The following is a 22,736-nucleotide window of genomic DNA, read 5'->3' as shown; positions in this document are numbered from 1 at the left end:
TGTCCAAACATGCCAGCAGGCACTGTTGTTCCTTCCTTCCTTCCCCCCAGTCCTGGCCAGTGCCCAGACAGCACCTTTCCCAAGCCCCACTCCAGCAGGAAAATGCCTGAGCAATGCAGCAGCATCCTGGCTGACAGCAGCTCCTGAAGCATTTGCTGAGCTTTTCCCCTTGAAATCCAACTGCCTGGCACCCCAGGGTGCAAGATACAACTCAGATAGAGGAAAGCAGGCGCCCCTTCCAAAGGCTGCCACACTTCTGAAAAGGCAATTTAATGCTCGCTTTGTGTTCAAGCTGGGGGAACCAAACAGAGGAGAAGGAACATGTACAGGCATTATCCTGCTGGCCAGCCACCAAAAAGGTAATTAAAAACCTCCCCCTGAACAGGTGGGTCAACAAAACCAGCATTAATGCCTTGGATTGCCAAGGAAATGTCTCTGAGCACACAAGCTGTCCCAGCAAGCCCCCAGGATCTGAAAGCACATTTCTGTTCTCTGACACCTGGTCCATGATGAAATGGTTATTGATCCACTGGGAGCCTCCAATGGAGCCAAAGGGGCCGGATGGGGCAGGGGAAGAGGAGTCCAGGTGTGCTGGGGATGGGGGCAGTGCACTTGCAGAGCTCACCTTGCCAGCCCTGCAGAGTCCCAGGAGCTCCTGACCAACCCACACCAGGCTATTTGGGCAGCACAAAATCTACAGAGCCTCCCCAAGTCTTGTTTGGCCAGCACAGCATCCATACAGCCTCTCTAGGTCCTGTTTGGCCAGCACAGCATCCATACAGCCTCTCTAGGTCCTGTTTGGCCAGCACAGCATCCATACAGCCTCTCTAGGTCCTGTTTGGCCGGCACAGCATCCATACAGCCTCTCTAGGTCCTGTGTGGCCAGCACAGCATCCATACAGCCTCTCTAGGTCCTGTTTAGGCAGCACAGCATCCATACAGCCTCTCTAGGTCCTGTTTAGGCAGCACAGCATCCATACAGCCTCTCTAGGTCCTGTTTAGCCAGTACAGCATCCATACAGCCTCCCTAGGTCTGACAGTGCTCACCCAGTGCAGGAATGTAAGGCTTGGGATACTCCTGGAGCCCTAAACTGAAGCTGGAAGGATTCTTTTCAACAGACCACGGGCTGTACTCTAAGAAAATAACAGAACAAACTGGGTGGGCAGTGCCAGAACCAGAAATATCCACCCCAAGTCTGACCTTGCAGTCCCAGTGCAGCGAACACCTTGATTTACGGTGCTGCCAGTGCCATTACAACACCGAGCTCAGAAGGAAAAGGTCCATTAAAAGATTGCTTTTAGTATGAAATTTCACCGGAGATACATTTTCTCTTGTCAAGGGCACCAAATTGTCCACGTAATTTCAGACCTCTGTAGTAAACATCCTAAAAATACAGACTTTTGCAGCAAATCACATTATCTTGAACAGGGTTTGCTGAAGTCCTTCCCTCCACTGGCTCAGGCTGGAGCTGGAAAGCCACTCCACAGCTGGCAAGCTCTGCCCTGGCCCCAGCAATCTGCACACACCTGCTGAAATCCCATTGAGCAATTTTACAGCACAAACCTCTCCAGAAAGGAAGGTTTAAACCTTTGTCAGAAAACTCAGAAATACAAAAACTGCCAGCACTGATAAGCACGTGCAGAGGCTGCCAAGGAACAGCACCAGATCCCCTGCAAATGGAGGATTTTCAAAACTAAATTAGAAGTTATCTAATAGCTCTGATCCTATCTCAGAAATAATCTCTTTCAGCTCCCTTTCCACGATCTTGGGTGCTCACACCAGGAAGAATCTATTTCTTCACATGGGCTTTTTCAAAGGCAGAGGTGTATTTTGTTCCCAAAACGCTGCCTTGAAAGCTCACCCAGTTTTGAAAGTAAGTTTATAGCTGACATTAACCTTGCAAGTGTTTTGATATTCCTTTTCTGCCATTTTTCAAGGGGTCAAATTTGATGAGTTTGTCAAAAAATCTCTTCTGGAAAAAAATACATCCCAATCTCCTGTTTCCTCTGGAGGAACTGCCTTCACCACAGGGAGCATCTTCACCACATCAAGAGCATCAAGAAAAGACACACACCCTGCCAGTCCATCAGGCAGCGATAAGCACCTTTTAGGTTCAGGTGTATTTATGTGCATGTTCTCCCATTAATCTGCCATATCAACAAGGAAACTTGGAAGCTGTTCCCCCAAGTTAGGAAGGTCATAAAGAAACAGCATAAAGCACAAGGAAATATTCCCACTAAACCAAAAGACTTCTCACCAGCACCTTCCATCATGGCCTGAAGCAAAGCCCAGGCCAAGAACAGACTCTGTCAACTCTCCCAAGGTAACCCAGCTCCCCTCAAATGACCTTTACAAATGTCAAATCATCCACAACTCACTGCACTGCTTTTCACTAGAAACGAAGCCAACAGCTCGGAAATCCTACATGTTCACGTGATGCAGGAATTCTGTCCCCCATGACAGGGGTAAGAACACTCTGGACTCATCACTCAGTTAAATATTACAGCAACTCAAGGCTGTGATCCTCATCACTTTGGAAGGAAAATACCAGGAGCAACTGGCAAAGCTTGATAATGCCTAAGCCTCTGGATGGTGCATTAATGCTCCTGATGAGGTGGAGGCTCCACCAGCCTGGGAAGAGCAGCAATCCCTGCACTGCCACCCGGGAACGGCACGACCAGCCCAGCGAGTTCTAATCCAATAAGTAAAACAAGAAGAGCAACACAATGTCACTTCCCTTCAGTGTTTACGGTTCAGAGAAGAGTTTGCGTTACTTGAGGCTACAAATATTGCAGCTGAAAGCATCAAACACATCCACTGCCAACTTAGCTGTGAAGTTGCAGAGAGCCATCGACTGCTCCACACGCTGGGCCCAAGATTTACTTAACACTTGGATCTGCTGTGAGTGAAGTCAACAAGCGAAGCGTCAAACAGTCCAAGGCAGGAGCCTTATGAAAAATACCTGCATAGAAATGCACATATATTAAGGCTACAGACCACTGGGTAGCTGCCAAAAATGATGGAATACAGTATGGTTTACTTATTTCTTTTTAATGGCTCCAACATTCCACCTGAAAAATGGGTCCTGGATCTCCATAATTGGGGATAAAAATTAAGCGACAGTTGCCATTTGTCACGGGGGGAGCTGATCACACACATCACTCACACAACCACGCAGAGCACACCTGATGCCAAGGTCCCTCCTGACAGAGAGCAAAGGGGCACTGCAGAACCAGCACCTAAACTGCAATTCCAGCATAGCACAAAAGTATGACATACCTGTACAAATGTGTTTATTAAGCAGAGTGAGGTTGATCTCTGTGTTTTGTTTTCCACTCCTAACATCACCTGAAACATGTTTCAGTCACAGGCTCCTGCCTGACCATGAGCCTTCCTCAGAAGGCACCACAATAGTACTCAATTTAATATCATTCCATGGTTTTACTGTGTCACCGAATGAGGAATGGTTTGGGTTGGAAGAAACCTTAAAGCTCATCTCGTTCCATTCCTCTGCCATGGTTAAGAACACCTTTCACTAGACAAGGTTGCTTCAAGCCCTGTCCAACCTGGCCTTGAACACTTCCAGGGATGTCCTTTCTCTCATCCCTCTTTTCTTGTGGTCAGTGGGGGAAAACTACATTTTAAACCAGAATAAGCTCCTTCAGGCACTGCTGTTACACCAACTTCAGTGACAACCTTAAAGCCTCATCCCCAAAAGCGCTGCCAGGCAGGTGGCAGTGGAAAGGTACCCTATTTAATGGTTGTCCCCCTACACCATATGGGGTGTAGGATGTTTCTCCTGTACCTTCCCTCCTTCTCTGACCTCATGGCAATGCCAGAAAAGAGAAGCCAAATCAATTCCCAGACACTGACACAAGGCCAGCCCTGTTATCCATAGCAGTGATGTGATACTTTCACTCCCATCACTTCAGCCCAGCTCTAAGTAAGACCTGCCACAAAGGAAGACAGTTTAACACCGTTTAATACGTGAACCAGTTTTCAGGAAACTGGAGCAAACAGAGAGGAAGAAAAACAGGTTTTATTTACAGATTTCCTGACGCTATGAAGGCACATTTTCATTTCATTCCCACACAAGCAGCTCTCCACTGGGAAGTTCCGCCTTCATCTCCTCATTCACTTCTGTCGGTGCTCTCAAAGGAGGCAAGGGAAGTGTGTTCCATCCTTACATTTCTTTCCAATCACAAAGCAGCCCAAAATAAACACGAGAAGACTCTGAACCACTAAATATTTTTAAGTACTTGACACCCAGTTCCCTCAGAGAACTGCACAGATTGCACATTCACAGAACGCTGGGATTCTTCACACATTTTCCAGGCCATGTTTCTCAGAATTTATACAGTTTCTTCCAAAATATTGTGTAATATATTATACCACCAGAACACTCAACTGCTTGGCTGGACACATGAAAAGATTTGCTCATTTTCTCCCTTCAGTTTGCTTCAGGTGATGTTTTTTATATATATCATTTCTTCAGCCAAAACCAACAATACAGTAAAATAATTCCCTAAATCCCCCAAAGAGTTTGAACTATCATTCATTTCGCACAGAGCACCAACTCTGGAAAATTTCTTCTAGGAGACTATTGGAAGCAAGTCCAGTAAGTTGAAAGTCAACTTAATTCTTCCAAATTCAACTATCAGAGATCTCCAGCCTCACTAGAGAGAAGGGAAATCATATATATATATATATATTTACACACAGAGAGATATATCTCCCTGCCCTGGTTTCTCCTATTTCCAAAGGGCTCCCTTTTAACCCTGAGGACCCCAGGTAAGGTGGACAGTGCCACCAGCCACGCAGCATCAGCACAGTTATGACCACGGAGCTATTTTGGTTTTATGTACAGAGTTTACTACCACCTTATAAAAGAAGGATTTCCAGAAGGCAAATGGACCGACGTCTCAAAATAGAGTGTTTACATTAACGCTTGGCAAGCAGAGCCTGCAAACAGAGATGAATAGAGATAAGCTATAAAAAACACCGTGGACATTTACTTGCTGGAATAGGAGCTTGTAATCCAATTTCAAGTCCTTCTGCCAAGTGTTACACACAGCATCTTTGTGTGTGACGATTTCAGCCCCCACCGCCCCTCGGCAAAGATCAACCAACGAGAAGAACCGGCAATTCCGGCAGAACGCTCCATTAAAGAGCCGTTTGGATGGGTAGTTATGATCTGGGTATATCCAAACTCACTGTCCCTCCATTTGTGGAAACATTAAAAGATCAGGAAAGGACAATAAATGCTGCCTGAGAGGCACGAGGGAGGCCGGAATGAGGGTGGAAAAACAAACCTTTCCGCACCTTTCTGCTGTTAATGGCGAACAAACAGGCTTTGCCTGCGTTTGGAGGCTCACGAGAGCCCTGTGGATGCAATTACTGCTTTGTAATTAAACGTGTCTATTTGTTCCACACACAACACACTAAGTCACATAAAACAAGACAGTTTGAGCCAGTTCTCCCTGGATGAACCAGAGCAGGATCATTTTGGACCAGTGGGCACAAGCCCATGTCCTGCTTCCACCAGACCAGAGCAAAGGCAACCCAGCTCCAAGTGCCAACTCCACCTTCCAGACTTCCATACTTCTGAAAACTCTTTTAACAGCCCTGATTACACTGGGTTTTGGTATTTTTAAGGCATGAAGTGGTATTTTTAAAGCTTCTAGTATCACCTGATATCCGGGAAGAATTCTTCTTCCATTGGATTTTAGTTTGACACAACACAGCAAAGATCCCTAATTCAGTTAATCGCTCATCACGTAAACAAAGAAACCTCTTGAGAACCAGAGAGCAACACGCACATGTATTTGCAATGCATAAGAGGATTTTTTTTTAAATGGCAACAATGCAATCTATTCAGTGTGAAGAGTCTGGGAGGCCAATTAAATACTTTGGGTTCCATAATTATAATTGCAGTAATGAATAGGAAGGAGCATTACTGCTTGCACAATGCAATTCCTCCTCAAGTCAATGATTCACTTCTTGTCTGCTTTCAACTAACCTTTTGTGTCTCTTCATATCAGATCCTGCAGATTACTTTGACTAGAATAAAAATATCCCCAAATATCCCAGGTAATGGAATACATTTGCCATCCCCCAACTATGCCTACAGAAGGGATTGTGCATTAAATGGGTAACATTAGCTTTGATTAATTAATGAAAATCCAGGGACGCTCAGGCCACGGGCAAGCCAATGACAACAGGGAAAAGCTGAAACCCGATTGCCTGGGATGTTTTGAGGTTTTTCTCTCCCTCTAAAATAGCTCTTCTTGATCGCCCCTCACCTGAAAAGCAGCTTTGGTGAAGGATTCCTCTCCCTCATTTTCTTCCCACAGCAGCTTTTATCCACCATGTGCCTGCAGAAATCAGCCTCAGGAAACTGAGGATTTATTCCCAGGGAAGTTAATCCCAAACTGCTCCGTTTTCACTTGGAAAAGTAAGTATGTTTTGGTTGGTTGGTTTGGGTTGGTTGGGTATTTTACCAAATATTTTTAGGGCTCCCCCAAACTGGATGCCCACTGTACTTTGCTGCATCTTAAGAGTGAATCACCTGACAAGAATTCCTTAACTTCTAAGAATTTCCAAATACACCAGAGCTGAGGTAGATTTTCCCCCCAAACAATTATCACCTTTGGTAAAACTTCTGTACAATCTCCCATGGAAAATAAAGCTCTTTCTCACTGAAGGAGAAAGGGTTAATGCTGGGCCAGAGCTGCACAGGCACCAATTGCCCCCCCTGTCTTAAGGAAATGAAAACAAGAGATTTAAGTAAATCCAGCTGTATGAATTCAAAGCTTCAGCTTGCAAGACAGCAAAGCAACATTCTTCATAATGCAGAGAAAGGGAAAAGTTAATTTTATTGATGGAAGACCCAAAAAAAGGCAGATACTAATCTAGGCAAGTGAAAAATCTCCTGCTCTGTACAACAAAGGGGACCTGGAGTGCCAGGCACTGCAGGGATTTATTACAAACCTGAGGAGACAAATAAACACATCCCCCTCCTTGGGGTTAAGCAAAGTGCTTTTGGACTGTCACTGCTCATCAAAAGCAACTCTGAGGATCTGATCACCTTCACCAACAAAGGCTGAGTGCATCACAGCAGACTCTGCTCATGTAACACCATGAGGAACAAGGCTTTTGAGAACCTTCTGTACACACTGCCTGCCTCCAGAAACTCACCTGGGCACCCTGCCCACCTGGAACACACCTTCAGTCACCCACAGCTACACTTGGTTTACTCATCTTTGGTACTGCCCAGAAAAAGACTAATTCAAAAAGTCAACCCTCGCCTGGTCGAGGATATCTCAGAGGCTAAAAGGAGCTCTGCAAGATCACTAATTACATACTTACTGACTTCTAATGAAGGCAACTCACAGAATCTGTCATCAGGACTGTTATGAGACTTACCAAGAGCCACAAGCAGCCCCATATCTGCCTGTAATTAATACAGCCCTGTAAAACCCAGCACTGCCGCAATCAGGTCCGAGCGCGCACGGCCACGTTAGTTGACATCTCCTGTTGACTGAATTAGAGCATCTTCTAATGAGGCTCGCTTCAAAATCATTTTACATCCATTTGCTCATGTCAGCATCAATGTATTCAGCATTATCTACCAATTAGTAAACCGGAAAACATTCTTTAGATAATCTAAAATCTCGCTAAAATATTCAACGTGTCATTCATTTACTGCAAACTGCCCTATAAAAACAAATTACTGGAACCAGCTGTCACAAAAGCAACAAGTGTCTCAGGACAGAGTGGTTTTTAAACCAAAGGCTTTCCAGGACATGAGTGAGGTGCTGGTATGCTGTCTTCACCTCCAGCAGAACCAGTCACTTCCAAAGCTGCCTGTGTCCCCATGGAGTGGGTGAAGCCACTACAGGCATTGATATCACCAGGAGGACACAGTTCACTCTATCTTGGAGTTCAGAAGGACAGCACAGGGGTCAAGGGTGAGGGCTGCGAAGGGGTTCAGCCTTCAGAAGGATCCAGTGTCTGTCTGGGATTTTACCTTCTGGCTCTTCAGACCAGTCCAGTGCTGAGGATGCAGCACTGCCAAGGAGGCACGACCCAAACCACGCACCTTCTTGGTCTGCAGTTAGGGACAAACTTCCTCACCTTTCCAGGGTTTTTCAGGATTGACAGACTCAGTGATGGGAAGGTGTTTTCCACTAGATCAGGCTGGCAGGGATCTCAAACAGCTCTCCAAGTGCAAGCCAAGCCTGGTGAACAGTGCCAGGGCTGCAGCTCAGGTAGGGAACATTGCCAGCCCTGTGCCAGCCCAGCCAGGGACTGCTCTAGAAGGATTTCTAATCCAGGAAACACCTGGCAGCAGCTTACAGGCAAGCTCACCCAGTACTGGGACACTCCATGGCCTCGGCAGGGTGAGGATCACTCCCTGCCACACCATCATAACCCTCCACTGCCAAATTGTCCCACCTCACCAGGTACAAGTGGGGTCATATGTTAGGAAGAGAATCATAGAATGGATTGGGTTGGAAAAGACCTCCGAGATCATCAAGTCCAACCCTTAGTCCAACTCCACTTCCTTTACCAGATCATGGCACTCAGTGCCACAGCCAATCTCACCTTAAAAACCTCCAGCGATGGAGAATCCACCCCCTCTCTGGGCAGGCCATTCCAGTGCCTGAGCACTCTCTGCAAAGAATTTTTTTCCGATTTCCAACTTCAATTTCCCCTGGCAGAGCTTGAGCCCATCGTGCCCCCTTGTCCTATTGCTGAGTGCCTGGGAGAAGAGACCAACCCCCACCTGGCCAGAACTTCCCTTCAGGGAGTTATAGAGGACTCTGCATGTCTTGGCAAAAACAGGGCAAAAGCTTTTTTTTGTCTGGTATTTTTTCTACTCAAAAGAAGCAAACCCCCTTGTTTTTCCCTAAGTTTTACAGGCACAGGAAGGGTTGTTTGGAGAGTAGCTGGCTGGTTTTTTTCATCTCTGGAGTGTGGCAGAGCAGTAAATCTTGCATTATGCTCTGAAGACTGTCAGGTTTGGGCTTCATTTTGGTCTCAGATTAGACTCCTGAAGCAATGAATCTTCCATCACGGAGGCCATTACCAACTCAGTTTTCCTTCATTTTGGACTGCTTTATCCCTGATTGTGTTATAAAACTTATCTCCAACCCCCTCGGCTGTGAGGGGCTCAGCAGATCTTCAGACTTCCTGTGCCAGGGGAGGTTTAGGTTGGATTTTGGGAAAATTCCTTCCCTGGAAGGGCTGTCCAGCCCTGGAACAGCTGCCCAGGGCAGTGGTGGAGTCACCATTCCCAGAGGGATTTAAAACCTCTGCAAAAGTGGCACCTGGGGACATGGTTAGTGTGGTGGCCTTGGCAGTGTGGGGTTAATGGTTTGACTCAATGATCTTAGAGGGCTTTTCCAACCTATAAACGACTCTCTGATTCTAAATTACCATATGCAAATTGTGATCATTTAAAGGCATTTATAAAAATCAAGTAAAACAACCCATGAATATTGAAAAATGCTTAAGTGAGAAGTTAAACGACAATTTTCAAAACACACGAAGGAAATCTGACCGTAACCAACCAGTCCCATGAAATACCGTATCTATCATCAACTTTTTAATTACCAATTGATCAACATGTAGACAGTGTAATAGCTTTCAGCTTTTAATTACTGAACTATCAAAATTCCAACCAAAAAAGGAACCTCCAGAGATGAAACTGTAATGCTTGATTATTCACTGCTACATAATGAATGATTTGTTTTTAAACAAGATGTCAAGTTCCTCATGTAATCCATCTGGATGTGTGACTCTGCAAAGCTCACACTGCCCATACTAAGTACTTGGGGCTTCTTTTCTCTCTTCTCTCCTGACCCCACCAGTGAAAGCTTTTGGGGGATTTTCCCCCCTTAAGGCAAAACAGTCCTGAATCAAGGGGCTGACAGGCAAACAAACTGCCAAACCACGCTGCGAATCCAGACACGCTGTTCCAGCTCCCTCCAAAGGGACAGGTTTTGCCTGGGAGGGAACAGATACTCCTTCCAACTCGCCTGTAGTCCCGAGGAAGCAGCTCTAAAAGGAGAAATACATCCACGGAGTAGTGGGTATGGAAGTGCTGCCTCTCGCTTCGCACACCCGGCACTGTCAGAGGCACCGATGCCGCAGGATCTGGGATGCAGCTCCCAGGTTTTCTTCCCACAGTCTAAGCCGAGTGAGTGCTGCGAGGATTTAAGTGTTGGCATTACACAGAAAAGTACATCGGGGCAGGGGGAGGCTTTTTATCTCTGCCCTAAATTCAGCATCAAGCTCAACATCACATCCACACATCCCTTCCACACATTAACACGAACCGTCCTCTCCTCCCGGGTGTTTTTATCCAAATAACCATTCCCACTTCAAAACCCCAAAACTGACCGCTGCAAATTTCCATTTCCATGACAAGTGCACACGGCCCAGAGGTTTTCAGCAATATGAGGATGCACCTTGAAGTCACAGAGCCCTCCACAGTCTGCACTACCCAGAGAGGATTCTGCTAAATTCAAGCTTTTTGCATTCATTTCCCAGAAATACTCATTTGCAAATTCAGGGATCCGAGCAGGGATGTAAAACATTCTGGAAATAAGAGCGTTAAACAAGGGTGGTTCAAGCGGAGCCTATTTGTCAATTAGCAACAAAACCACCAAAAAATAACATTGTTTGTTGCTTCAGCCCAGTGGCAGCAATAAACATCCCTCAGCCCGAGCCCCTGGTGTATAACCCTTCAGATATTCCCAGTGCATATCATCCCTGAATAGTTATTCCACAGAATCGCATCTGCTCCCACAAAAAACAAGGAACAAGAGCCTTTTATTTTCCCTTAATCACATCCTCAGAACCCCAGTTATTGCCAGTCAAACCTAGTAAGACTTCCCCCATAAAATCACCCACTCCAGCCACATCTGGGCTGTGATTTCCACACGGAAACCACAAGCTCCTTCCTCGCACTTCCCTTGGGAAGCTGCTTGCATGCCGAGCTTGTACAGATTTCCACATAAGAAATTCAGTAATCAGTCCAGGAGCTGTAAGCACTTATGACAACAATATCTATCAACACTTACCATATTTACAACTAAATCATGTAAATACCAGGCAGCTCTCCTCTGCATGCTGATAATCCCGACAAATGAAGGCTGGAAAAAAAACACTCCAACAGGAGACCAGACAAACAAAACCACGTTGGGTGGGAAACAAGCACTGATGGCACTCCAAGATCACCAACAGCACTGATGGTAGAGCGAGGGGAGCACCCAGGGCCACCCTGCCTGGTACAACCACACAAGCTCTCAGTCATTCACAATCCCTTCTTGTGCTTGGTTTTGTATATTTTCTGTACATACTGGAGCATTTCGTAAATATTTCATTACATAGAATCCCTAATATTTCCCAGAAAAATAGCAACAAGCTGCTTCAATACCTACTCAGAGCATTTCCCTCTCCATCCGCCTTTGAATCCCTTGTAAATCCCAGGAACCAATTTAAAATGAAAAGATCCCAATTTCAGAGAGGCTTTTTTCCCCCCTTCCCGAAGATGAACCCCTTTTACTACGCTCATTAAATCAACAAAAATGACTCTTCAGCTGGTTCACTCAAATGCAGCTTCCACAGCAGTTTAGGCAAATGCTTTCTCAGACCTTTAGAAAAGTGATTCCATACGTAATTGGATTTTTCAGCACAACAAAAATACCAAGTTATTAAAACTCTCACACAGCTTTGAATCGTGTCTGTAATGGACACCAGAGTCCTTGACCACTAAAAACACATTTTATGTAAAGCAACAAGGAGCTGCATCTCCAAAGGTCTCCCAGAGGATTCAGGAACAGTGTGCAGTGTAAGGTTTGGTTTTGGGGCAGTGAAATCCAGAAGGAGGGACCGATCTCACCAACATCCCCACTAATTCTGGCACAAAATCCCTTCATCGCTGAGAATCCTTTCACCCACTGGATTGACAACTCTGCTGGGCTCTCCCTGGGAAGAGGCAGATGAACAGGCTGAAAATAGTTTACTAATCCTAATTTATTTACTGCAGAATCATTTCATCCACTCCCTGCTTTCAGACAGGATTTATCCACTGCCACAGACCCCCATCTCCCATGAATAACTAATTCTGTTCCCTTATCCTGCCTTGGCCATAAACCCAAAGAAGTCAGATTTTGGGGGGAGCAGTGCATGGGGGGGGAAAGGAGAGGAGGAAACTTGTGAATACATCAGGTTATCCAAAAGATACTTACTCTTATAAGAACTGTAAAAGAATCATTCAGTAGGAAACACTGAAATCACATTTAATGGAACTCTTGCTATTTTAAATACAGCCTCTCCCTTTCCAAACAGGAACAAGATGAATAGACCCATCCAATCTCACAAAACAGAAAGAGTATCCCAAACCAGACAGCTGGATCTGGCATACCACACATGCCGTCCCAAGCTGCATTCCACACACATCATGTTTTGTTAACATACTTGAAAATTTTGGATCCAATTTACCAACGAGAGCCTGGAGGAGTGAGCCATCCTCTAACTGTGCATCTGAAATTCTCCCAGAGTGATTTAAGAGCTACATCACTGGGTTTGCTATAAACCCTCTGTTTACAAGGCTCCTTGGATTCCTACAGAGCAATAAACGATTTGCCTCCAAGTATTTTTCTTATTTCTCATCTCCGAGTTTCTCCCCCTTTCTCTGGTGAAGTCCAAAGGGAACAGCGTTAATCTCCCGTCTATCCTGCTTTAATCTTCACTCTTACTGAGGAGAGACACAACTGCTGCTCATGCTGAGGAAGCAATACTTGGCAGTTATGGATTCAGGGAGTTGATTAAATGTGTACATCCTGTTAAAGATTCTATGGAATGATTAAAGTATAAGACCTTTAAATCGAAAAAGAAGCTGCTTGTCTGGACAGACCTCAGGAACCTCAGTGTGGGAGTCGCTTTCAGTGGTTCTGCCTACTCAGGGATGAGTAACATCTCCTTTGGAGCCACCCACAGATCAGGAGCTGAGGAAAATCAGTCCCTAATAGTGACACAGCACGTTGTGTGTCATGACCCTGCAGACACAGACTCTTAATGACACATCCTCATTCCAAGTTGTCCTTATAAAATCATAGCAAATGACGGTCAGAAATGAAAAGTGTCAAAGGAGAAATCCCACTCAACCTTTAGGCACCTGGAAGAAACTTCCCTGCATCCACACTCCCAACAGTGACTATAGACAAGATGCAAGAGCAGGTTACATGGGTCTTGCCTCATCCCTAGAATGAGTCACCTTCTCATCTACACAGGACAGGGGTGGCATGATGCCTGACAGCCCATCCTGCTCCGGATAGGGATCTGCACTGCCCTGGCCCTCCAGGACGGGAATAATACTGGCACATGCCAGGGAACTGCACATTGTTTCTCCAGACTCTGCTCAGCATGGAAACAAACATGTGTGGCAAAGACATTCATCTGCCTGGAGACCCAGAGCTGCTGTCAAGCCAACACAGTGACAACTCTTCCCATGGCAAGCAGGGGGTTCACTTTGCTCATTCCTGCTGCGCCTATCCCGGAAAACCTAGCTCGTTCCAAGGAGTCCTAATGAACCAACTGTCCCCCAGAAGCTCCACTTGACAAAGCTGATGCCTGACGATGACAAGCATTCACAGCTTTGATGGTTGTCAACCAGCTTCCCCCAACGCCACAGAGCCCAGTCAGGCTGTCATCACGAAACGATAATGGAGATGGCATCGCTCGGGATCTCGGCACCGAACACGTTACCCCGTCATCCAGCAGCACTCCCTGAGTAAGGCAGGGACAGAGCTCGGCATGAAGGCTTTTAAAGAGCTGCTGACACCCAACCCAACACAATGTGCTTTCTGCTTAACAGAGCTCCTGACTGTGTGGCAGGGCCTGTCCTTGAAACAGAATCTAATTCCATACAGACTGCGAAAAGCAGGAGGGATAACCCTAAGGAGCTACACTGCTTCTACAGAGTCTCTAAGCCCATAACCTGTGTCTATGTTAGGTAATGTGAATGAAGATATTAAAGAGACAATAGGAACACAAATAGTTCAAACCATATTTTCAAGCAAAAGAGCTTAGAATGAGAGTCCAAAACAAACTAAGCTACAGCAATAGCTCTCTAAATGTCAGCATTTCAGGGCCTCATTTCAATGACACTGATCAGAATTAGCTGAGCAACCTCATAACCAAATTCCATGGAGCAATACGGGGTTTCTGTGTTTGTCCTCTACGCTCAAGCAATTTGGGTTTGTCCAACATCAACCTCACTGTGCCAAAGGATGATCCGAGGTGTTAAGGGATGATCTGTGGTGTAAAAAGCCCTCTCACTTGAAGCTGTGTGTACAAGACCCAATCAGCACTTTTTGGAACAGTGCCCCTGAAAGTGACCCATCTCATCTGATGTGTCCAGACAGAAAAGCAGCATCACTTTCTGCTCTAGGAAAGCAGAGAAAACACTCCCATTCTTCCACAAACCTCAGTCAACAGAGCTGATCCACGATGAATATTCGAATGCCTGTGCAAACATCACTGTGTAACCACAGGCACTGCAGATCCACAGTGGTGCGGTGACTGTCCGGATGGTGCGGAGCACTGCCAGCATTAAGGACCAGGGTGGGTGGATGGACAGATGGATGGATTTCCACATGGGTCCAGACAGCACAGAGGCACTGTGTGAGGAGGAGAAGCCTTTGCAGCTGAGCCAGCAGCTTTCCCCTCAGTTTGACCCAGCTACACCATTTCAACACCTCTCAATGAACAAAGGGCAGCAGTTGCCCAGAGTTATCCCACACCACACCAGGGCAGTGGGGTGGGAATGGCTCTGGAGAAAGTCACTGTGTTCCCAAGGTCAAGGATGTGTCACAAAGCACATCCCAGAGCAGCATCATTGTGCTAAAGGCATGGAGTGAGAGCTCTCTCTGCAGAATTAAGGACGGATGTGCCTCTGCACGGCTACAAAATCATGGCCGTGGGGGCATGAGGTGCCTTTATTTCTGCGTGTTAGCCCAGAGGCTACACAGAAAGTTTCTTTCCAGCCCAATTCTCACAGAGCCCTACTTTGCTGCAACCCCAGCTCCAAAGCTGAACATGACTAACATTGAAAGTGCTCTGCCAGGGAAGCTGCCAGGCAGCCTCATTTAAAAACAGGGAAGCGGCAACAAGCAGTTCCTCATGCTTGATCCGATTACTCTGATCTCTCTTTTGACGCTGCAGACTCAGACTCGTATTTCTATTGCTCTGCGGGGGGAGCAGGGGAGGGAGGGAATGTCACTTTGCTGCTTCATATTTCTGTCTTCCTGTCACACTTTGGAGAAGGGATATACACTACCAAGAGATAGAAAGGAATGGATGAGGGGTCTGGGATGCACCCACTTCACAGATGAGATGTCACACAGGCCAGTGGTACACCCAGGACCCCCATCAGGCCACCACCCACAGTATCAGCACTCCTAGACCTCCCTTACTGGAGCTTACCAAGCCCCAGTATGGTCCCATGCTGCCCATGAAAAGTTCCTATCTATAAACTAACAGAAAGGTCTGTTTCTGTTGAATGTTAAGTATCTCAGGTCCAAGAGTCATCATTTTAGGGACTAGCACCCAAGTGCATTCTGTGAAGGGAAGGCCCCACTGACAGAGTCCAGCCAAGAGCCACCAACTCAGGAGCCCTGCTGACAGCCTGGGGAACGCAATGACATTTACATTCTGGAAGCAGACCTTGGAGGAGACCATAAATCAGACTCAGGCACTCACTAACTGCTAAAAAAGGACACCACAAGACCACAGAGGTTCATTCTAGACGTAATATGAACCCAGGGTTTTATACACCCAGTGCTCATCAAGTCTAAGCACAACTTTAGGAGGCAACGCCGGCCTCATGGGCAGCCTTGGCTCCAACAGCTCACTGGCAACTCCCTGCTCTGCAGGTACAGATCACTGTCCCCCCTGACTTCCACTGCTCAGCTCCAGAAAACAGAACACAAGTGCTGCAGCCTCACCATCCTACAGAAGGCTCAAGACAGGAATGTAACAGCTCAGGGCAAACTTCACAGCTGGGACTGGAAGAGGAGGAATGTTTCCAGTACAACTATTTCTCACTGCCAAATACACACCTGGGTTTGAAAACATGCAGGTTCTCGTGTACTGCTGAGACTACTCCCCCTTCAATGTTAGCACCTGACTGGAACTGTCACTAAGAGGGGAGAGGGCATTCAGGCTGTGTCGTTCAGGCAAGACCTACAAACACAGGCAGTGCTACTTTGGAAGGAAAAGCCAAGGCAAACCCAGCATGGACCTGTCACAATGCAGCACCTGCATGTGACACTGATAGCAAACACCGAGAAGCTGCCAGTGCTTCCACAGACAACAAAACAGCCAAAAAAGCAAAACTAAAGACATTTTCCAGTTAAGCTACTGCCCACAAAAGTTTTATATCTCTGAGCAAAGAGATGTGCCTAAGTATTGCTTTGATCCTTCAGACTGGAACTTAACTGGCTATCAAGTCTTCTACTGATTCACCTTGAGAATTCGGTAAGGTCAGAGTGTTTTCAATGCTCAAGTTTTTAAACCACAGAAGAACACAGCCAATTAAAACCAAACCGCATGGTTAAAAATAGCTGGCACAACCCTATGGATGGACGCTGTTGGTCTAAAATAACCAGGGCAGCAAACGTCCCTGGTATGACCCAGTCAAGTGTTTTAAATACAAGCAGCCACCGACCACATGCTGCAGCCAAGTGTGTGGTGCAGGCTCAGCACTAATTCCAAGAACTACCACTGCTCCTCAGGGACTTGTATCCCCTGCTAGAATTTGGAGTGGGTGAAACCAACTGGCCTGAAAGTCAGGTTTTCACAGCCCTATTCAGCACGGTACAGTGGTTTGTGGGGCTCCTCAACACCCAGTTCAACACTGTGGAAAGGTACAAGGTGAGGGTCTGCTGTGCAACACAGCAGAAAAACCCAAAGGTTCAACAGGTAATGAACACATTGAGAAGGAAAAAAACTATTGTTATAGTAAAAAAGGCTGAGAGAAAGCGGGTGGGTGGTGGTCACACGTGGGCAGGGGCATCAGAGTTCCTGAACCCGCAGAACTGCAGCTGGAGCTCTTCCTGCCCTTACAAATTAAAAACTGGAATATCTAAATCCAGCTCGTGGCTGAACCACAAACGCCAGCTCGTCTCGGCGTGGCACGGGCCAGCCACCACCCGCCCCAGCCGACAGCTCCTCGCATTCCAATTACCAAAGCTGAGATTGACGCCTGGTGGTATTTCCCTTCCAACTTGCCTGCCACACATCCAAACCCACCCTCTTCCCCAGCACGCTGCCCCGAAGCGCCCGAGCCCACGCCAGGCGACCTTCAAAGCATTTGCGGCGGAGCTCCCCAGGAACCACAGCAGCAGCTGCTCGCTGCACTGTGCAATTACATCGCAGGAAAGCGACTGATTTATGGAACTTAAACAAGTACATACCACTCCTAATTACAACATTCCACCTAGGGGTCTCTCCTTCGTGGCAGGTTTCCACACAGAGTCCCTTTATTTAGCACCAGTGGGTTTGCACTGCACTACGTTCCCCAGAGGAACAAGCACAACTTATTTTTTTAACACGTAGCATCCAATTTCTCAGCAGAGACACCGGCTGCATGTCCAGCTTTGCTTGTGCTCTTAAGCCTCAGCATAAGTATTTACTTCCTGGCCCAGATCCAGGGAAAGCTGCAGCCTTGCACCCGTGCTCCGCTCTCAGCCTCTGGAGCCTGCTCAAATCCTGAGCCACAGATGGGAGCCAAAATGTTTGGATACAGGAGGGATCCCCTGCTTTCCCAACAGAAGTACCACCAGGTGCTACCAAAAACCAGAAGAGGGAACAGGTTGCCAAAGCCCATTTACAAAGTATGACAATCTCTAGAAAAATGGGCATTAAGCAGAAACATCCAGAAAACTGCCTACATGCCAGGACCAGGAAGGTGACTTTTCTTTTTGTGAGCAAATGCATTCTGAGAGGTGCTTAAATGGTCCATTTAAATACAGGGTATATCCAGGCTGGAACACAGGTTTCATTCCAGGTGGCCTCAGGCAGAAGCAGGGTTAATGAGCTGACCCATTTTCTGTCCAGCAATAGGGCAGAGAGCACGCCCGATGGCACAGCCATGGCCCCACGAATGCCTCTGGTCCTGGCAGGGCTGGGGAAAGGCTCGCCAAGCACCCTGACGACCCAGCCAGAGCTGTTTGCTTACAAAGCCTTCTTTATTTACACACCAGGAAAGACAGCACAAGGCAAACAAAGGCGACGGCAGCGCAGCATCGGCAGAGCGGCCGCTGATACGGCCCAGGGGTCCCCCGGGGAGCGAGACTCTTCTCAGGCCTCCTATCCCCACAGCCATCTCTGTGCATGAACAGTGGCTGCCTGTGCCAGGGGGATCCCAGCTGTGTCCATCCCGATGGCATCCATCCCAGCAGCATCCACCCTGGTGATGTCCATCCTACGGAGGGCGCTGACAGCCGTCCCCTCTTCAGAGCCGAACACACACGAAGCAAAGTGATCTCCTCGCCTTCCCATCCTGAGGAGCCTCCTTGGCAGTGGTTTCAAACCAGATTGTCATGGTTATAAACCTGGGCTCAACTGCCTACACGCCAAGACAAATGAACCCAAGCTGCAACCCAGACGGATCGCTTGATTCCCCAGCCCCTTCCCCGCCAGTGTTCGCATCGCATGCAGAACGCAGCGCATGTTGCTGAAGGCCAGGGATGAGAAGACTCGCCTTGCTTGCATACAAAGGCTCCTTGGAAACTCACTCCGTGTTTACAAAGGAGCCTGGCTTAGCGCAGCCGCGGTGGGAACACTCGCTGCCTTCACGGGGGGCTTTTCCAGGGCTGGTTTAATGTCAGCAAACACCGAGGCTGCAGCCACGACCACCCTTCAGCCACCCCATCACAGCTCAGTGCCACGGCCAGGTCGCAGCTCCACGCCAACACTGGCTCTGAATGCCTCCCACAGCTTCAGCTGGAAAGTTGCTCTTCCTAAAGTGCCGTGCGACATCGCTCTACACCGCAGACATCGCTGCATTCCACCCCAGCGCTGCCCGACCGCCTCGGTGCAAGACCATTCCTCAGCCCTCGCCCTGCTGCACAGGGGCATTGCAGAGCTTACTCAACTGGAGAGCATCGGGAGCTGACAGAGAGAAGTCACGGAAACACACAGATCCATCCAAACCCGAGTTACCCGCTCAGCTCAAACCAAGTCCCAGTGGTGCCTATTGCTGGTCCAACATCCCCGTGAGCGGAGGCAGCAGAGCCCTCAGTGTCGCTCCGTATCACGGGATGTCACCACCATGGCAGTGCCATGGCACTCGCACCGCTGTGCCTCGGGTGGCATCCGCACGGGAGACACAACCGCAGCACTCTGCGATCGGTGCCGACGCTGCTGCCATACGCTTGTTCTCTCTTCCCAGAACACTGAAGCTAACAAATAGCCTGGAAAAGGGGGAGATTAAGGGGAAAAAAAAAAAGAGGTCCTCAACTGTAAGGAAATTCTGCCTAAAAGCGGGGGGTCTGGGATTTTATCCCGTGATTCACAACACGGCACCGCAAGCACAAAATTGCCATCTTCCACTAACAGCACAACCTCGCGCAGCGCTTCTCACCCAGATGTACAGGGTCAGGCACAGCCGCTGCGATCCAGCATCCAGCCCTGCTTTTGTTTCCCTTCAGCGGCTCCGCGATCCCACATCGCAGCATCCCGCCCGTCGGCTGGGCAGCGGTGACAGCCTGAGCATCACTCTGGCCTTCAGTAAAAACTGCTCTTAAACACAGCATTCGAGGTGATGTTTTAAGAGCAAGGCAGCAAAACAAAGGATGGAGGCAGCCGTCCTGCAGGAGGGCTCTAGTTTCCCACCCAGGCGGTCTCTCGGTGCCAGGATCTCCCGGTCACACCGGCGGGAGATTCACGCGGCAGCAACACCAAACGCGATCCCAAACACCAAACGCAATCTCACAAACAGCAACTTGCAACAAAACATGCGAGAGGCTACAACACACCGACTGCAGGAACACCTGGGCGCTTGCTGCCGGGCACGGAGGGGCCGGACCGGAGCGTTTTCCCGTCTCGCAGCGCCAAGAGCCGGCGCGACCGCTCCTTCCCATCGCTCCCGTCTCCCCTCAATGTGCGCTCCGGGATGCGGAGCGCGGGTTCGGAGCCGGCCCGATAGGAGGGAGAACAAGCTCAAAGCGACACCGGCTTTCTCCCTCCCACCACAATCCCACCAAAAAGGCCGCCCGGGAAAGAGCGGGGAAAGCATGGACATGTACATAGGCTGTGAATAAAGCTCTTTGTTCGCCGGGCTGCTGGCCCCTTCGTCCCCCCTTCCGTACGAGCGGGATTCAACAGATCGCTCAATGGCCTCTTGTTCTTCCCAAACATCCCGGGCAGAGCACCCACTCCCTCCGGCCACGCCGCCCTGTGCCGCCCCGCGGGCACGCTGGAAACGTGAGCTGGCGCTACCGGGGATGTTTGAATGGCAACCACCCCAACACGAGCGCAGGTCGCGGCGGCGGCTCCGGGGTTCGGCGGGGAGCGACGCCAGGCTGGGCGGGGGGCTCGTCGGCCCCGACGGGGGAGGCACCACGCCCCGAGGGAGCCGCGGAGGGAACCCCACCGGCCCCGCTCGGGGGACCTCGTTAGCCGCGTTAATTAGCGCCCGCTGCAGCCGCAGCGATCGCCCCCGAGCGCGCCCAATGCGGGGGGTGAGAGGGGGAAGCGGCTGCGGCGGAGCCCCCGCGGGAGGGAGGGGAGGGAAGGCAGAGAAGGGAAGGAGGGGAGGAAAAGGGAGAGGGAACCGCCGCGCAAGTTCCACTCAGATTCCAACAGGTTCCCCGCTCCCGCGGGGGTGCAGCATCCCCCTGCCGCCGCCAACACCGGGGGCGGCGGCGAGAGGGGAACAGAAGGGGCGCGCACAGCAATTAGGTTTTAATTGCGAGGCCGCTGATGAGCCCCCGGGCAGCAGGAGAAGCCGCTTCCATGGAAACCGGCAGCGGCTGCCCGCGCCGCCCCGCCACGCGCGGGTGATACCGCCCGCCGCTCCCGCCGCCGGGGGCGCTTCCCGGGACCACCGGGATCACTGGGGCGCGGCGCGGGGTGATGCGGGCGCGCCCCGGACCCGCGGACACCGAGGAGTACCCGAGCTCCGCCGCGACCCCCGGGGGCGAACCCCCCTCCCCGGTACTGCCCGTGCGCGGCGGCGGCGGCTCGCCCCGGGCCGGCGGGGAGGGGGTCGCGTTCTTCCTACCTCTGGGGATGATGGCGGCGGCGGAGAGGAGCAGCAGGAGCAGCGGGAGGAGCCCCGGGGCGCCGCCGCCGCTGCCCGCGGGGCCGCTGGGCTGGGCGCGACCCGCCATCGCCGGCACCTGCCTCGCTCTGCCGCCGCCGCCGCCGCGCCGCCCGCGGGAGATGGCGCGTCACGGGGCGGGGGCTCGACGGGAACACGCCCCTGCCAACCCGCCCCGCCCCGCACCGGGGGTCGGGCAGCGCGGGAGGACGGGCGGGGACAGCAGCGCACCGACCCTCGGGCGGAGGGGTTGGTGGGCAGCGCTATAGTGAGGCCGTGCCCCCTCCCCGCACCGCCGTGCCCCAACCGCAGCATCCCCCCAGCGCCCCGCTCCCGACTTTGCCCCTTGCAAGGGTCGTGGTGCCCCCGCAACATCCTCCCCCACCACGAGGTAGCACGCCGGCATCCTTCATCCCGCGGTACGCCCTTCCGCCAGTGTTCGCTCTCCCAGGAATATGTCCCTAAAGAACTTCCCCCCCCCCAGTCAGAGTGTCCCCTCCCCTCCCACCCCCAGTGTCCTTCCTCCCACGCTGCCCTCGTTCATCCTCCCAGCAGCATCCTCCTGCGGGGGTCCCTCCGGTGTCGCCCCCCGCGCCGCTGGAGGCGGTGTTGAGCCTTGGCGGCTCCGGGGGAGCGGAGCGGCCGGAGCCCACGAGCCCCCCGGCGGCGGCGATCGGGGCTCGGTTAGCGCAGCCCTGCAACAATTCCGCCTTATCTGTGGATTTTTCATCCGCTCAATGGGTTTGGCGGGGGTTAAACGAAGCAAATTAACAAATAAACTCCCGGAATTGCCCCCTCCTCGCGCACCCCCACCCGGGGGCTCAGCCGTACCGTAACACACGGCGAAGGGAGTGGTTGGTGTCACCGGGAGAGTCCCCGGGAAGTGTCCAGGCTCCCTTCCCACTCGCGGCACCAGGAATAGAAACGAGGACTCGCTGACAAATGGGCCCATGCAAGCGTTAATGGAGCAAACAGAGAATGTCAAATATTCCAACCTTATTAATTAGGTTATTCCAAGTTAACCTTAGGCAGGTGAGTTGTCAGTTCAGCTTTATCATCCCAGATTCTGCCAAGCCTAAGGTTAAAACCGCCCAGGGCAAGTGTTGAGTCACATGTAGAGCTGGGAAAAGCTTTCACCCATTGGAATGCAAAACCAGGCCGGTTTCACACCTGAGGAAATGCAAAACGCTACTGCCTCAGACTCGGTTTGGGGCTCCCTCCCCAGACCATACTGTCTCCCATGATGACAAATCTTTGCTCCATAGCCATGCCAAACATCTCTCTTTCCTGTTCAACAAGCAGAGTTTTGGACCACCATAACCACCATGATTCCATAACTAAGCCAGATTCATCCCCCCGTTTTTGAGAGAGCACTTGTCTTCACCTGGAATCTCA

The 22,736-nt window shown here is 50.0% G+C and overlaps 1 protein-coding gene across 8 annotated transcripts in view; it reads right to left on the bottom strand.

The window, feature by feature from the left end:
• The window catches only part of CADM1 (cell adhesion molecule 1), a 140,615-nt gene extending 119,158 nt beyond the window's left edge, over nt 1-21,457 (bottom strand). For all 8 annotated transcript variants that reach the window (XM_071576098.1, XM_071576100.1, XM_071576101.1 and 5 more), the window contains exon 1: nt 21,303-21,457. In XM_071576098.1, coding sequence (XP_071432199.1) covers nt 21,303-21,411 — 109 coding nt within the window. In that variant the 5' untranslated portion in view covers nt 21,412-21,457. The remainder of the gene's footprint in view (nt 1-21,302) is intronic.
• Between the last annotated feature and the right edge of the window lie 1,279 nt (nt 21,458-22,736).

Source organism: Pithys albifrons, chromosome 23 (genome assembly GCF_047495875.1).
Source record: "Pithys albifrons albifrons isolate INPA30051 chromosome 23, PitAlb_v1, whole genome shotgun sequence".
Lineage (NCBI taxonomy): Eukaryota > Metazoa > Chordata > Aves > Passeriformes > Thamnophilidae > Pithys > Pithys albifrons.
Note: the sequence above shows the minus strand (reverse complement) of the source record. Positions and strands in the feature narration are given on the sequence as shown.